General features: G+C 41.4%; 1 protein-coding gene across 1 annotated transcript; it reads left to right on the forward strand.

The window, feature by feature from the left end:
- The first annotated feature begins 11,826 nt into the window (after positions 1-11,826).
- On the forward strand, positions 11,827-18,020 carry LOC121992456 (transaldolase-like). Its single transcript, XM_042546843.1, has 7 exons — positions 11,827-12,104; positions 12,581-12,752; positions 12,835-12,884; positions 13,316-13,616; positions 16,234-16,422; positions 16,499-16,681; positions 17,561-18,020. The coding sequence occupies exons 1-7, from the start codon at positions 11,935-11,937 to the stop codon at positions 17,804-17,806; spliced, it is 1,311 nt and encodes a 436-aa protein (XP_042402777.1). The 5' UTR covers positions 11,827-11,934; the 3' UTR covers positions 17,807-18,020.
- The last annotated feature ends 20 nt before the right edge of the window (positions 18,021-18,040 follow it).

Here is an 18,040-nt window from a genome sequence, read left to right on the forward strand (position 1 = left end):
TTTGTCAAAATTTGGTCATACTTAATGCCATATAGTGTATAGTTGTTTGGTATAAACTTTTTGATGGTGTCAAAGGGGAAGAAATAGGTAGGTTTAAATTAGAAACCTTTATTCCATACTTGTGTACAAAACTTGAAAATTAAGGTTGAGAGCATATGTTTAGGGGGAGCTTGTTTTATGCTTCATGTTTGCATATTGTTTGTAATTTTCATATTGTTATTTATGTCTAACTTAAACATATTGTCATACATCAAAAAGGGGGAGATTGTTGGTGCAATTGACCTAGGTTTGATCGGTACGATCATGGTTTTGATATGTATGTCAAAGAATTTAAGTTAGACTTTCATATTGATTTAATATGTGTGTTTGAGTCATGCAGGACTTGGTGAAACACACATGAGGAGCTTGGTGCGGCCAAGTGTGAGAAGCTCATCCAAGGGCTCAGATCCTTGAGTCGGTGAAGGGTGGTGTGGAAGACATCCGAGGGATTGCCAGACGAGGAGCAATGGAGTGGAGCTGAGGGAAGCAGACTTCAAGACACTGTGAAGGATAACACTGAGAGGAGCCGCGGGCTCAGGTGCATCTGAGGGACGAAGGTCGAGGAAGAGAGCTTCAAAGGCGACTCCGGAAAGGATGAGTGTGAGTGAATGTAAGGTACCAGTCGACTGATACTTGGACCAGTCGACTGGTCCAAATTCACGAATAGCACAGAATGCTTCTATGCTTGTCGGCTACGGGGATCAGTCGACTGGTACATAGTCATTAGTAGGATCGTAGATTCTGCGGAGTGTCGTTGGCTGTGTCCAACGATCACACCAGTCGACTAATGCATGGATCAGTCGACTGGTGTCGGGTTGAGTTAATTTGTTGATCAACTCTCTTCACTTATAAAAGAGAAGCTTTGAGGCATGAAGGAGGTTACTAATGTTTGTTAAATAACTCCTAAGTCTTTGCCTAAAGCTTCCAAGTCCACTCTTCCTCTCCAAACCTAAGTTCCATCTTGTAAGAGGAAGAGAGCCTTATGAGAGGTTGCACTCCACCGAGAAGGAGTAAGCTCTAGCTGGAGATTACCGGGGATTGATCCAACGAAGGATCAAGGGTTCATCCACCTCAAAGACACGTCGTGGTGTAGGAACAAGCAATCTCCGAACCACATAAAGGAATCGTGTTAGCGTTTGTATTCTCTCTTGTTTGCCTTTATTGTTTTAGTTTTTGTATTTCCGCTACTCACTAATCTTTTGTAGAGAAGAAATCAAAGTTGGGGGTGACCTAGATATCCAACCCCCTTCTAGCTGGTCACTGATCCCCTACAATTGGTATCAGAGTCTGGACTGCCAGAAGAACTAACCGCTGACTGTGCACAAGAGCTATGGTCCAATCGAACCATGTGAGTGGAATATTGACCTCAAACAAAGAATTGGGGGCTCCTGTGTCCGGATCAAGAGAACTAGACACTAGACAGGAAGTCCTAATTGCAGATAGGCAAGGAAGTCCTAGTAGGTCGGATGGACCGAGAGGCAGGAAGTCCTAGTTGCGGCTAGGCAAGGAAGTCCTAGTAGGTTGGGTGGACCGAGAGGCAGAAAGTCCTAGTGGGTCGAGGATCGAACGTTAGGGAGCCTGTGGTCTTTTGTTTGAGGGGGGATTGTTGGGGTTGCAAGGCTGCAAACATAGTCCCATATTGAAAACACATGGGAAAGATCATGGGTTTATAAGAGAAAGATATCTCTATTAGTATGAGGCCTTTTGAGTAGAGTCCAAGAGCAAAACCATGAGAGCTTAGGCCCAAAGTGGACAATATCATACCATTGTGGAGATATCTAAATTCTTTTCGATCCTTCACTAGATATCATGTTTATGTGCACTGATTGATATATATCCATATACACTGTTGAGCATGCTGGTTTTATTGTAGCATAGTTGATTACTATTTATATATATGTGATAATTGTTGCATCTTGCTCATCATTACATGCATACAGATGACTATGTCTCCCTTGTGGTTGAGTGAGTTATTGGCTAGAGTCACACACTCGACCACTCATGGGTAGTGATAGTTAAAGCAGATGTCGTTTGTCCTGTCGTGCTCCCACTCGGTCACTCATGGGTAGTGACGTCTCAAGTTACAAGTAGCAGGGACCCCCATTGCTATGTAGCTAGTCAACTACTAGGCAAACTGTCCACTCGGTCACTCGAGAGTAGTGCCAGCTGCAGTCTCAATCATACAGGGGTCGTGGTGTAAGGGGGGGGGAGTGATCATGTCGTACATATGCATATGATATTAAGTGTGCTTATGCTGGTGTTTTATTGTATCCATATGACTGTGATATGTTTACATATGATTGAGATATATACCTATTGCATGTGCTTCGACACTAACTTACTTATTGGTAATATGTATATATCTCACCTGTTACCCTTGTAGTTATGAGCAGTATTATTGCAGATCCTCACTACACCTGACTTTCTATTACTTGCTTAGTATATGGGTTCAGGTATGGACATTTATTATGATATCACTATAATTCATGTTAGTTTTCCCATGAGACTGTATACTTTTGAATCTCTAGATATATTATGTTCATGCACTATTTGTTTATCACCCGCTAAGTCTTTTGTACTCACCACCCCTTGTACTGATTTTTCTTTCGCTAGGGAGCAGGTAGAGGATTTATAGAGCCGCTTAGAGATTATGTCTGCTAGTCCCATATCACATCGAGTGACTTCTTTCATTATTGCTTCCACTTGCATTATTAGTTTTGGACTTGTTCGATAATATATATCTTCTGTATGGAGTTTAGCCTTATGAATTTTGGTATATATTTTTGATATTATTGTGTCAAGCTGAGATGACTCGCAGTCAGTTGTTTTAGATTTATATGTTTTGTTTATATTTTCCGTTATATTTTTGGTCTAGCCGTGTGTGTTGTATATTATCTTGTGTGGTTGTGTTTTTGATTTCAGTCATGTGGGCTATAGATATTATTCTTGTATAGTTGAGTGACTTATGTATCCAGTTTCAGTTGTCAATATTACAAGAGAGGTGTTGTTTGATTTTCATCGGATAACCTTATCCTTGGGGCGTGACAAGGCCCTTTTGGTTCGACCGTCCTCTTGGCCGGCTGTCCTTGTACTGAGGGCCTTAGCGCTGGGTAAAAAACTAAGCTCTATTGAGAGTGACCCCCTGACTATCACCTTCCCTTGGCTTGGGTTGCCACCCCATCTTGACTTTGACTATTTCGTCACCTTGACTTTAATTGGTACGTCATATCTGAATTCGTTCGTAACCGTGTCAGACATAATAAGAAAATAAGAACTATTTTATTAAAAAAAATCCTTATAAATGCTTAGTGGATATTCGAATCGTTGAAAATAGTAAATGATCTAATGCGGCGATAAAAGGAGCCCACCAAGTATGAGTAAAAGGCGAAAACAACAACCGACGTGGAGGTTAAAATCAAGGCGGTCAAAGGAAGGAAATTGTCTGCTCACCAAAGTCGGCCAAACGGGCGGCTACGTGCCGAGCGAGCATGAAGGATTCGATCGACCCGAATGCTCATCTGAGCAGATTGCTCATCCGGCTGGGACGACTATAGAGAGGACATCAGATGCTCACAATTGTGATTAAATGAATGCTAGTCCAACCGGACCGCCTATGACCTATCCGGCTGGGCAAGGGATGACCTACTAAGCCGAGCGACTACGGAGAAGAACAGTCTTGAGCGATCGGGGGGGGGGGGGGGGGGGATTCTGGCCGAGCAGCTCCCTCGCTCAGCTAAACAATAGCACCCCTTCCATATTTCATCATATCCTTCTGGGAGTTAGTGTTGCTGACAGGGGACATGGTCAACAAGCAAATCGTATGACAGAACCTTCTATTTGTTAGGATCGATGATCGCGGCTAGAGAGGGGGGTGTGAATAGTCGCCCCAAATTCTTCGTTTCTTCCTACGATTAAGGTTAGCGCAGCGGAAATAAAACGAATAGAAATGAAAAAGGAGAAGCAAACCTCAACACGAAGATGTAACGAGGTTCGGAGATGATACTCCTACTCCTCGGCGTGTCCGTAAGGTGGACGAAGCCTATCAATCCGTCGGTGGATGAGTCCCCGGAAAACCGGCTAATAAATACTCCTTATGGGTGGAGAAACCTCGCCACAAAAACTTACAACAGCAAGAAGGAAATACAAAGAAGAGCAAGAACAAAATATACAATGAATGTACAAATACTCGCTTGCCTTCTCATCGACTGAAGTCCCGGATGAAGCACCAACTTCACGGACGAATGCCAACAAGCAACTCAGTCAAAGAAGCTCCTCCGAAGCTTCGGAGCTCAGCAAAGCTCAAGCACAGCTTTCAGAAGAACAGCAGCTCAAGGAGGAAGAAGAAGAGTGGTAGTCAGCAGCCCTCGATCTCTTCTTATAACCTCTCTGATCTCCGGAGCCAACCTGCGAACCTGCAAGCAAAAAGGCCAGAACACAGAAGCCCGAAATAACCTAGCCGTTGAGTCACAACGGCTAGGGCTGGACCGATCAGAACATCTCCTGATCGGTCCAGGAAGATCCTGATCGGTCTTGGGGACCGATCAGGCTAAGCCTGGACCGATCAGGCTATGTCCTGATCGGTCCAGGAGAAGTCTGATCGGTCCCTTGGACCGATCAGCCTTTCTCCTTCTTCTCTTCTGTTTACTTCCTGATCGTCTTCAGACCGATCAGATAATCCACAGAAGCATTCTATTTGATTACTGATCGGTCACCAGACCGATCATCCGTATCACTGGATCGGTCCCCAGATCGATCCAGAGCTTGGTTTTTCCCAAACCAAGTCCCAAACCTTCCAAACCAACATCCGGTCAACCTTGACCTGTTGGTACATCATGCTTAGCATCCGGTCACTCCCTTGACCTGCTAAGACTCCCCACCAAGTGTCCGGTCAATCCCTTTGACCCACTTGGACTTTTCTCTTCGTGTCAAGTATCCGGTCACTCCCTTGACCTACTTGACCTTCTCAACACCAGATGTCCGATCACCCTTGATCCATCTGGATTTTCCCTTGCCCGGCTTCACTCACCAGGACTTTCACCTAGCTTCACTCACTAGGGTTTTCACCTGGCTTCACTCACCAGGATTTCCAATCTGCCCGGCTTCACTCACCAGGACTTTCCAACTGCCTGGCTTTACTCACCAGGACTTTCCCCGTGCCGGCTCCATACTTGGACTTTCCACATGCCAGAACGAGCTCCCGAGCCCTCTCTGACCACAGTCCGGAGAACGAGCTACCGAGCCCTCTTCGACTTCCATCTGATCCAGAGAACGAGCTCCCGAGCCCTCTCTGACCACAGTCCGGAGAACGAGCTACCGAGCCCTCTCCGACTTCCCATGTGCCAAGCTTCCATACTTGGACTTCTCCGTGCCAAGTCTCCATACTTGGACTTTTCCCGTGCCAAGCTCCCTGCTTGGACTTTTCACCATGCCAAACTCCCTGCTTGGACTTTTCCCGTGCCAAGCTCCCTGCTTGGAATTTTCCGAGTCAGGTCAACTCACCTCGGGTCAACCAGGTCAACCTTGACCACGGGTTGCACCCACAATCTCCCAAGCTTGTATCCTTGTAAAGCATCAAGGTACAAACATTGTCAAACATAACTCGTCAAACATCAAAACACAACTCGAGTCAAGTCAACTCGAGTCTGGTCAACCAGGTCAACCTTGACCTAAGGTTGCACCAACAATCTCCCCCTTTTTGATGTTTGACAAAACTCATAATCAAACCCATAATCAAGTTAGGTTAATCCGATAACCTAACTTAAGTTTTCCAATGTTCTTCCCTGAACATTTTCTAGACATTCTCCATTCTCCTCAAACCTACACTCTCCCCCTTTTTGACACACATCAAAAAGAGTGAATCAAGGTCAAGAGTTTCTTCCTAATGAAAGTCTCATACCTTACATTGAAACCCTTAATTACCCCCTTGACACTAGAGTCAACAATTAACTTAGTGATAATCCCATATCACTTAAGTCTTTTAGGAGTAAAAACTCCTCCTAAAAGTCAACTCCCCTTGACTAATAGGTAAAACTCCCCCTAAAGATCAACTCCCCCTTGACCATTGCACCAACAATGTCTTGGAGAGTTTCAAACCTTCAAAATACCAACTCCCATAGCTGAAATTTCAGTCAACAGTCGAAAAATCAGCATTTGGCACGCTCTGATCGGTCACCAGACCGATCAGCCTTCACTGGATCGGTCCAGTGACCGATCCAGCATCCCCTGGATCGGTCCTAGTGACCAATCCACTCTTTCCTGGACCGATCAGAATCCTCTCTGATCGGTCCACAAGTCTGATATCAGAATTTCTGATTTTCCTCTCGAAATTCAGAAACTCCTAGAAAATTCCAGAAAATTTCAAAAATTGTAAAACTTTGAGGATACATTCCTCATAACATATACTATCATGGAAAAATAGTTTTCTATGAAAATAAGTTCCATTTTCAAAACTTGATACAAAGTTCGAAAAACTTTGAAATAGTTCAAGTTTAACTCAACTTTGTATCAACTTTCTCAATGATGAATGCTATCACTAGAAAAGCTTCATCAAGGTTTTTCAAATCAATTTTGAAATGATTTTAAACCATTTAATTTAGGACCACAATCTTTGGGCTAAATGTACATGACTTGTACACAAGCTTTCCCTATGATCCTCAATTTCAAATTAGGCTCATCTAGGCACAAGAACTATGCACCTTGATCCTAACTCATCATCCTAATATCTCACACATATCTAAGGTGTATCAAAAACACATCCAAGTCAATTTTGATGTGAGATATGGATTTAGGTTAGCTTATTCTAAGTTCTCATGCATTTTTCTAAACAACAATTTGATCTCCATATCAAATTGTGTTTTTAACCTTAAATCAATTTCATTGATTATAAATGCAAGAGAAGAGATGATGACATGGCATATAATGATATCATAAATGAAAACATGTGCCAATGTCATGATGTCATGGCATAAAGTATGAAACTTAAATAAATCATGACATTTAACTAACCTAAGCATTATCATGACATTTCAAATGATCATAAATTAAATATGATGTCATGACATGACATATGACAAACAATACATGGCAAATAGCATATAAAGGTATAGAAAATACCTAATTCTAGCCTTAGTTGTCATTTTTGATAATTTTGATCATTCTATATTCCTAAGTGTAATAGACCTAAAATCATATCCTCAAGACTTTTAGATCACTATGTGCCAACTAGATTGACTCTAGAAAATTCCTCAAATGTGGTTGGCACATTCTAATCACCTTAGGAATAATTCTTAATTTCATTTTCAAGGCTTGATCACACCTTGAAAATTCCTAAAGTGCCACCTTTTGCCATGATTAGGTTAACTACCTATTCAAGTAAGGTTGGCACACCCTAACTCATCTAGCGTGATGAAATCACGCTCCTAGGAACCCAATACCTATTGGAGCTCATTGGGTTCACTAAATATTCACTAGGGATGACTTCCCTAGCAACCCTCCTAATGACCCTCCTAGGCTTTAAAGTCTTGGTCATTTGGGACTCATCAAGATCAACTCTAGGGGTGACTCCCCTTGTGACCTTGGTGATGGTCTTCCTAGCCCTAGATTTTGTTCCATAATCGAATGGAACATTGTGATAAGTGGGCTTGACCACTTGGGACTTAGGTTTGTGACCCAAACCTTTCTTGTCCTTGGACATTGGTTTTTGACCCTTAAACCCTAGAAATAACTTCTCCAAGTTCTTAAGAGCCTTTTCCAAAGTATCAAGTCTTGACCTCAAGACTTGATTCTCCTTCTCTAATACCTCAATTTTTAATTTTTCATTTCTCTTTGAGGTATTCCTAGGCATGTGTCTAGTTGATTTGGGATTTCTACCTAGGTTCTCCCTAACCTTAGATGAGTTGATCCTAGGGTTGGCTTTCCTAGTGTTATCCTTATCTAGGCTCACATGTTTGGCACCTAAGCATGTGTATCGATTTCTATAATTATCATGCTTATCATTATTGTCAATTGCAATCAAACTACTAGCATGCATTCTATTTGAATTGCAAAAATGAGCCTTAGAGATTACCTTAAGGTTTGCCTTAGCTCCCCCTATCGATGTGCTCGTCTTCTCGTCCTTGTGAGATTGCCTCCCCCTCGGACATTGACTCCGATAATGTCCCCTTCGCTTGCATTGGAAGCACACCACGTGCTCCTTGCTCTTGCGTATTAGGACTCCGGCTTCCTTGACCTTTGGCGCCGGTGGAGTCTTCCTTATCCTCTTTGGACATTTACTCTTGTAATGTCCATATTCCCTACACTCAAAGCATATTATGTGTAATTTATTCGAAATTAAAATGCTTGAGTTACCTAGGGTTGAGGATGGTTGTATGCTTTCTCCTTCATCCCTTCCGGAGATAGAAGTTTCTTCTTCTTGCTCCGATCTTGAGGAAGAACTCTCCTCCTCTTCTTCCTTAGATGTTGAGTAACCCTCAACTTCTAATTCCACATCTCCATGGTGTGAGCTACTTAGCTCACTTGACTCCTCTTCATGGCTTGAAGTGGAGCTCCCCTCATGGAACTTGGCCAAGTTATTCCACAATTCTTTGGCATTGTTGTAACCACCTATCTTACACAATATATCATTAGGTAATGAGAATTCAAATATTTTCATTACCTCGTCGTTGATTGTGGATTGGTGGATTTGCTCCTTCGTCCACTTCTTCTTCTCAAGAGGTTTTCCTTCTTTATCCATCGGAGGAGTGAAACATAATTGTACACAACTCCAATTTTCAATGTTAGTCATAAGGAAATACTTCATCCTTACCTTCCAATACGCGAAGTCGTCGCGATCGTAGAAGGGTGGAATTGTGATGTCTTCTCCGAGTAGATCCATTCTCTAGCTTGTGCTCCCTCGGGTGTTAATCCAACGAAGTGCGACCTCGCTCTGATACCACTTGTTAGGATCGATGATCGCGGCTAGAGAGGGGGGTGTGAATAGCCGCCCCAAATTCTTCGTTTCTTCCTACGATTAGGGTTAGCGCAGCGGAAATAAAACGAATAGAAACGAAAAAGGAGAAGCAAACCTCAACACGAAGATGTAACGAGGTTCGAAGATGATACTCCTACTCCTCGGCGTGTCCGTAAGGTGGACGAAGCCTATCAATCCGTCGGTGGATGAGTCCCCGGAAAACCGGCTAATAAATACTCCTTATGGGTGGAGAAACCTCGCCACAAAAACTTACAACAGCAAGAAGGAAATACAAAGAAGAGCAAGAACAAAATATACAATGAATGTACAAATACTCGCTTGCCTTCTCGTCGACTGAAGTCCCGGATGAAGCACCAACTTCACGGACGAATGCCAACAAGCAACTCAGTCAAAGAAGCTCCCCCGAAGCTTCGGAGCTCAGCAAAGCTCAAGCACAACTTTCAGAAGAACAGCAGCTCAAGGAGGAAGAAGAAGAGTGGTAGTCAACAGCCCTCGATCTCTTCTTATAACCTCTCTGATCTCCTGAGCCAACCTGCGAACCTGCAAGCAAAAAGGCCAGAACACAGAAGCCCGAAATAACCTAGCCGTTGAGTCACAACGGCTAGGGCTGGACCGATCAGAACATCTCCTGATCGGTCCAGGAAGATCCTGATCGGTCTTGGGGACCGATCGAGCTAAGCCTGGACCGATCAGGCTATGTCCTGATCGGTCCAGGAGAAGTCTGATCGGTCCCTTGGACCGATCAGCCTTTCTCCTTCTTCTCTTCTGTTTGCTTCCTGATCGGTCTTCAGACCGATCAGATAATCCACAGAAGCATTCTGTTTGATTACTGATCGGTCACCAGACCAATCAGCCGAATCACTGGATCGGTCCCCAGATCGATCCAGAGCTTGGTTTTTCCCAAACCAAGTCCCAAACCTTCCAAACCAACATCCGGTCAACCTTGACCTGTTGGTACATTATGCTTAGCATCCGGTCACTCCCTTGACCTGCTAAGACTCCCCACCAAGTGTCCGGTCAATCCCTTTGACCCACTTGGACTTTTCTCTTCGTGTCAAGTATCCGGTCACTCCCTTGACCTACTTGACCTTCTCAACACCAGATGTCCGATCACCCTTGATCCATCTGGATTTTCCATTGCCCGGCTTCACTCACCAGGACTTTCACCTAGCTTCACTCACTAGGGTTTTCACCTGGCTTCACTCACCAGGATTTCCAATCTGCCCGGCTTCACTCACCAGGACTTTCCAACTGCCTGGCTTTACTCACCAGGACTTTCCCGTCTGCCTGGCTTCACTTACCAGGACTTTCCACATCCGGTCCAGAGAACGAGCTCCCGAGCCCTCTCTGACCACAGTCCGGAGAACGAGCTACCGAGCCCTCTCCGACTTCCATCCGGTCCAGAGAATGAGCTCCCGAGCCCTCTTTGACCACAGTCCGGAGAACGAGCTACCGAGCCCTCTCCGACTTCCATCCGGTCCAGAGAATGAGCTCCCGAGCCCTCTCTGACCATAGTCCGGAGAACGAGCTACCGAGCCCTCTCCGACTTCCCATGTGCCAAGCTTCCATACTTGGACTTCTCCGTGCCAAGTCTCCATACTTGGACTTTTCCCGTGCCAAGCTCCCTGCTTGGACTTTTCACCATGCCAAACTCCCTGCTTGGACTTTTCCGAGTCAGATCAACTCACCTCGGGTCAACCAGGTCAACCTTGACCACGGGTTACACCCACAATCTCCCAAGCTTGTATCCTTGTAAAGCATCAAGGTACAAACATTGTCAAACATAACTCCTCAAGCATCAAAATACAACTCGAGTCAAGTCAACTCGAGTCTGGTCAACCAGGTCAACCTTGACCTAAGGTTGCACCAACACTATTGTCATGTCAGAGATTTGCACGCCCTGTTAAGGAATGATGTCATAGACACTTTTCTCTAACATGTCTTTTCATAGGACAGTTGGAAAAACATGCACGCGTCTTGAAAAACATGCACGTTTGTTATTGAAGCACTATATAAAGTGGGGTCCCTGCATTAGCAGAGGTATATATTATTTGTGGTTAAGATCCTGTTATTGCTACAGTTCTTTGTCATATTTTTTACTATTACGATAACTAATTTAAATATCAGAGGACTAATACCAAGATCCTTTTCTTGACCCAGTACTAGGTACTAATATTCTTTATATTTTAGAATCGAGCTAAGTCTTCCTATAATCAATCAAAAAAACTATATTCTCAATCAACCGTCTTTACTATTTTTAAATATGATTATCTGATCTATTTTAGAATTTTAACTTTTAAGTATGGTAGATACTGAGCGGATACTCATTCTGCTTATTTAAATAGATGAGTTAAATTTTAATTTTAATATTTTACTTATATATTTAGTTGGTGGAGCAACCACATGGTAGATATAAATGGATACCTATTTATTTATAGTTGGGTGATAAATTACCGCATAAAAATATGAATAAAATTTATAGAAAAATAATCTTTTGAAGAATTAATTCATCTACGGAAATTATCATAATTTACGTTCCTTCCAACTGCGTTGGAACCGACGTAGAAGAGTATTATCTTTTATCATATAGATATTTATTTAAAATAGATAGGCATGGATTTTAGTTTTAAAATTTCATATTTTTTCGATTGAATTCGTGTTTCCTGCCCAATGACCGACACGCGATTTCCCACCTGCCCACGTGGCTGTCCTGTTAGGCACCTACCCCCAAAAAACAGACCTCCATTATTGTATGCACACTCTCGTTTTACCTTCCCGGTTTGGTGCTTGCCTTCGCCATTTCGGCTCGGCTCGGATCGGCGGCGTCAACCCAAACAACTACAAAGCCTAATTTTCTTCTCCTACCTCAATAAAATCCCTCGTTTTTTGTTCTCTTCGTCGCCCACCAAATCTGAACCTCCCCAACCATGGCCACGATCTCCAAATTCTCCAACTCGGCCCTCGCCTCTTTTGCCGCTCCGTCGCCGCGAGTTGATCCCAAGCTCCCTGTAGGATGCAGAGTCGGCCCGGTTCTGAGTCGCAGTGCTCCCCTCCGCCTCTCTGTTCGAAGAGATCGTGCCGCTAGAAGTGCTTCGGCGTATGTTCCCTCCTTTTTTATTTGTTATCCTTTTTTAAATCTGGGTTGATCTATTGTTTTTAGTTTTTTTTGTTTGGCTCGGATTCCAGTTTTTGTTAGTTTTGTTCCAGCGGTGTGCTTTTCTGGATCTGATGATCGGTTTTTTTTCTTGCTTTTGCATGATCTTGTAGCATCCACGGCACTAGCAACTTTCATCAATTGCACTTGACCTTTTTGTTTATTTATTGTATCATTGCACTACCAACTCATGTTACCATCAATTCCGTATAAATTTAACTATTGATCTGAAATTCTCACGCCCTTGACATTCGAAATACAATAGATTTTTTCGCTTCTTTGTTTTTTCCCAATACGTTTTCCCCCCTTACTTTTCAAGGTTTAATTTGACTTTCTTCAGCTATTTGTATTAATCTCTTCCTCTATTTATGCATAGTAATTTAGGACTCTTTGTTTTTTACCTATATATATCTACCCAGTGTGAAGTGCTCAAAGCAAGATGGAAATGGTGTCCCATTAAAGAGGACAACGCTCCATGACCTTTATGAGCTTCAAGGACAATCTCCATGGTATGACAATCTCTGTCGCCCAGTAACAGATTTGCTGCCGCTAATTGCCAGTGGAGTTAGAGGTGTTACCAGCAATCCTACAGTAAGATTTGTTTTTGAAATTTATATCAACGCCACTCTCTTTTACTCTAATTGAGCTTACCTTAATTTTCTCTTTGCTGCAGATTTTTCAGAAAGCTATATCTTCATCTAATGCCTATGATGAGCAGTTCAGGTATTCATCTATATCAACATATTTGCATTGATCATTTTTGTTTGAATACAATTAGGTGCTTCTGATATTGCAGGGATTGGTGAATGATCTACCATGTTTTGGTCATTTCTATTTTATTATCATGACTGGGTTGTCGCTACCCACTAGTACTATTTAAGTAGTAATCACCTCACTGCTTATTGCTTGTGTGGATTTTCCCAATTCATATTTGGCGTTATATGATTATGCTTTTCTAGAATAAAAGAACTTATCACAGTGGTTACTTCTAGAGGAAAAATTCTTTTATCAATTGGAAGCTCATAAAAATACCTCTCAATTACAATAAGCAACCGCAATTATATGTTAATGGTTCAATTGTTAATTATTTTACACCACTATTTGCTGATGTATCTCTAAGCTTTGTGAATTACCAAGCTAATGTCTCTATACAGGGATCTTGTAACATCAGGGAAGGACACAGAAAGTGCATACTGGGAGCTTGTTGTAAAGGATATTCAAGATGCTTGCAAGCTATTTGAACACATTTATGATGAAACAGATGGTGGCGATGGTTATGTTTCTGTTGAAGTCTCGCCCAAGCTTGCAAACGACACTAATGGCACTGTTGAAGCTGCTAAATGGTTACACAAAGTTGTTGACCGTCCAAATGTCTACATCAAGATTCCAGCCACAGCAGAATGTGTTCCTTCGGTTCAACAAGTTATTTCACTTGGTATAAGTGTTAATGTGACAGTAAGTTCTATTTCCCTATTTTTTTGTTACTGAATCAACTCCTATTTGTATTTTATTCAAATTTCAGAATGTTATTTGCATACCTTCTAATGTTATGACAAATCCATTTCTTTGCGGAATTAGTTAATCAGAACTCCACCTTAATGGATAGTGCTCGTTTTATTCGAATCATCTAGTTATGAAATCTCTTCTTATTTGATCTCTAGGATCTGAATGTACCTATCCACAACCTTGCTTCATCTCAATTTCCAAGATTGTTTTCCTTTTTATTTTCTAAAAATAATTGTCCAAAATAAGTTCTGATATGCGCAACATTCACAAGAATGTAAGATGTATTGCAGATTGCCACATTAGGCAAACATATGAAGCTGCAGTAGTTTCCTTCTTAACTACAGTCGTTTGTTCTCTTGCTCGAAAAGGTGCAGTTTAACTAAAGTACATATGGTTTTATCTTCCTCGTGCATTTGCTGGTATATGCCGTACAGTTTTCTATTAGATTAGATACTGAGTTTCCTTGTGTTATTGAATTTGAGCTCTAATTCCCAATTAGTTCTAGTGCTGATTGGATCTAGAATATAGAGGATGAAAGTTTAAGTACTCTTATCCTAAAAAGGTATGTTAGAACACTGAATATAAAAGAAAAAAGTGGTCATTAAAATTTGTATTATCAGAATAGCAGTGAATTATATTATTTCATAGATAAAGAAGCAAGAGAAGCAAGATCTTGTTATATACAGACTACAGAGTTTACTCTGCAAAACATGAGCCATCAGCATGAGAGAAGGACTTGATATACCATAATTACTTAGATATTTGACCTGCTTTATGTGGGTTGGTATGTAATTTATCTATAAAAACTATACCAATCAAAATATATGATAGAATAAATATACTATTTAAGAAATGGACAAAATGGAAATCGAAAAAACAGATTTTCTTTTTTTAAAGGATTTAACATATGAGAGGATGAACGTGCAACACCATGCACTTGAGAGCTCAAATATTCTATGCATAGGATGCATCAACTTTTTTGTTACATTGGTGCCTAGTGGAAAGCATCTCTTCAACAACAGCTTACAGTAATTCAATAACAACAATTATACTAACATAGTCATTATGTAAAATTAATGCTTCAACTGAAAGAAAGAAAATTTGATGTGAATGCTTACTACTGCTGGAAATCTGAACTTATACCCAATTTCCTTGCATTTTTTTCATTGGCACTGTCCACCGCAACCCTTGTAGCACTGTGGAGCCACAAGGCTGATCACAGCAGCTTGTCCTTGTACCCGCTCCATGACAGATAACACCTCCTTGATTGTGATGCCATCAATTGTACTTCCTCCAGCACCCATCCTCAAACTCTAACATTGTCATCTATGGCACAACAGGAGGTGCACGTAGCATAAATCACTGAAACACGATGAAACTGTGGTCTGGATGTTGTGGTCTTGCCAGTGACGACGACCAAGTCTGAGTTCCACCGTTTGTGCCTTATGATCATCTCTGTGCTGATGTTCACCTCTTGTCCTTTAGCATGCAAATGTCCCACTGATGCATGCAGGCTGACGGTGGGGATGTGGCAATTAGCAAAGTAATGTCCTGGCCACGAGAAGGAGATGATTTTTTTGGCCAGAGAAGGAGATGCATTTATAAGCATATGCAAAGCAGCAGAACAGCATAGAAATAGACAAAGATTAAAGGTCAGGGGAGAATTAATATGGTACGCTAAAATTGAGAAGATGAATTGCAACTAATTGTTTGAGGTAGAGGATATGGAGGGACAAAAATGTCTCCAGCACATCCATGCTTTTGTTGTTTTCACAATCTCCGCCATTAGAGCATGCTGCATGCACAAATAATATGCCAAAATGATTATTTGATTACCTTTTTTCATGAAATGATGGGCTGTGAACGATGAAGAGCACTTCAAATTCATTCATTTTAGATAAGAAGATAGATTTCTATTTCTCTTTCTGGATATAATTGTTAGATCATGAGTTGATGTATTCTTAAACCTGGGACTATATAACCCATTCAGTTATCTATACAAGGAAACAGAATGTAGACAGCTCTGAGTAGTGAATTAGAATCACTGATACATCTACAGCTTCCTTGGAAACCAACATGCCCCTCCAAATTGTTGGTTAGTCTCTGTTGCATTTTTTGGGTATTCTTTCATGGAAGCAGCTTCAATTAAAACTGCTCAAAATTTTTTACTGAATTTATGTCTGGCTTCATCATTAGAACCTGTTAAACGTTGTAACAACTGTCATAAAATGTCATACTCAGGACAAACACCAGATAAAGCCATCGTTGAGTGCTGAAATTCAACTCCTAATTTCATTTACTATAGATAAAATAAGTATTAATAGCTGGACTTAATATAGAATCTCATAGGACTTCAGGCTTGATAAGTGAATAATTCCCTAACCTAATTTTAGAGGGAAAATTTTCAATGTCAACTGCTATAGACTATAATTTCATGCCAAACTAGTTTGGGATTAATTCATTTTAAAGGAAAACAACTACTGTAGACTACAAATTTGTCTGTTGTTATAGCAGATGTCTCATTAGATGTACCATTACTTTGCTGATCAGACTTATTATTCTGCAGCTAATCTTCTCGCTTCCTAGATACGAAGCAGTCATTGACGCTTATTTGGATGGTCTTGAATCTTCTGGACTGAGTGACCTGTCTAAGCTTACAAGTGTGGCTTCCTTCTTTGTGAGCCGTGTTGACTCCCTCGTTGATAAATTGCTAGAAAAGATTGGGACACCAGAAGCTCTTAATCTCCGAGGAAAGGTAAAACACTTTCCCTGGTCTCAGCAACAAACTGATTTTCTATTGATGGTCATCTTTTGTGTGATGGAATCCACAGGCTGCAGTAGCTCAAGCAACTCTAGCTTATAAACTATATCAGAAGAAGTTTTCCGGTCCCCGGTGGGAAGCTTTAGTGAAGAAGGGTGCCAAAAAGCAGAGACTTTTATGGGCCTCAACAAGTGTTAAGAATCCTACATATCCTGACACCCTTTATGTAGATCCTCTCATTGGACCTGATACGGTGAGTTACATCTAAACATTCCTTTAGACTGCATGCATATGTGAAAGTATTCTGTTATAAAGTAGTACAGGATATACTTTTATTATCCTTCAGTTTGGAGTATGGATTGAACGTGCTTTGGTTATGCAAGAGCTTCAAGCATAGCGCAACCTGGTCACTAGTTGCATACTTCCATGATGCTATGCCATGCTGCATGTGACTAGGCTTGAGATAACTTGGCTCTAGCAGAACCATGCGAGTTGGTGTTAACCCAGGCCAAGCACTTGCACGGACATGGCTACCCAGAGTTTGGCCTAGGTTGGCCTATCCAACCTTAATCTAATAATAAAATAATATCAAATAGTTTTGAAAAATAAAAAATAATGATGAAAAATCTGAAATGTTAAAAAAAAACATATTTTCCTTCAAATTTTGTTTTAAACATAAGGCTAGTTGTGTAGATTTTTAATTTATTTTAAGGATAAAAGGGTAAATATGTTGCTTTAAAAAAATTACAAAAATATCTTATGAGTCGTTCTTTCAAATTAGGCCTGTGGGTCAGCTTACTGGTAGGGCTCTGGGAGATTCATGCGCGGCAATCCCATGTTCTATCCCTGGCCCAGTTAACACCTCTACACACAATAATTATGTTGTCAAAGGTTCTAATCAATTGGTGTATGTATGACACTGTCTGGTTGAACTAATATGTCACAGTTATGCCACCATAGCTAGTAACCAATTTTGCTCAATTGTTGGTACTGACTAGGTGAAACTGCATAAATTGTGCATCTTTAGATGTTGAAGTTAGCCCATCCAGATTTGGTTTTCTTCCAGACAAAGTAATCGGCATTCTGTTGAGTCCTTGACCTTATAGTTGAATTATTTCATCTGTGGTTTCAGGTGTCAACCATGCCCGACCAGGCTCTTCAAGCCTTCATCGACCACGGTGTTGTCTCAAGGACCATTGATTCAAATATATCAGAGGCAGAGGGAGTTTACAATGCGCTAGAGAAGTTGGGAATCGACTGGAATGAAGTTGGGGATCAGCTTGAGGCAGAGGGTGTCGATTCCTTCAAGAAAAGTTTTGACAGCCTGTTGGTCAGTCTGAAACAGAAGGGTGATGCTCTGAAGGCTGTAAGTCTTTAGAACAATGAGGAGCCAAGCGAAGCTTAATCCATCGCAGGCAGTGATCTAAATAAAGCTGGTCTAGCTAAATTTGCTTGTAATTCCTAGTTTAAGTGGATTTGGTTTCTTCTTTTCTTTGTGAGGACCGTGTGAATCAATGTGATAATGTGCTTAATTAGATTGTGAGTGGTGAATGCAATATGAAATGTCAGATGATTATGTTGCCTTTGGTTAATTGCAATAGCACGAATAGAA

Source organism: Zingiber officinale, chromosome 6B (genome assembly GCF_018446385.1).
Source record: "Zingiber officinale cultivar Zhangliang chromosome 6B, Zo_v1.1, whole genome shotgun sequence".
Lineage (NCBI taxonomy): Eukaryota > Viridiplantae > Streptophyta > Magnoliopsida > Zingiberales > Zingiberaceae > Zingiber > Zingiber officinale.

Coding starts and splice junctions, on each gene's coding strand:
- LOC121992456 (XM_042546843.1), top strand. CDS start 11,935: ATGGCCACGATCTCCAAATTCTCCAACTCGGCCCTCGCCTCTTTTGCC. Junction 12,753..12,834: donor GTGTTACCAGCAATCCTACA/GTAAGATTTGTT, acceptor TCTTTGCTGCAG/ATTTTTCAGAAAGCTATATC. Junction 12,885..13,315: donor GCCTATGATGAGCAGTTCAG/GTATTCATCTAT, acceptor GTCTCTATACAG/GGATCTTGTAACATCAGGGA.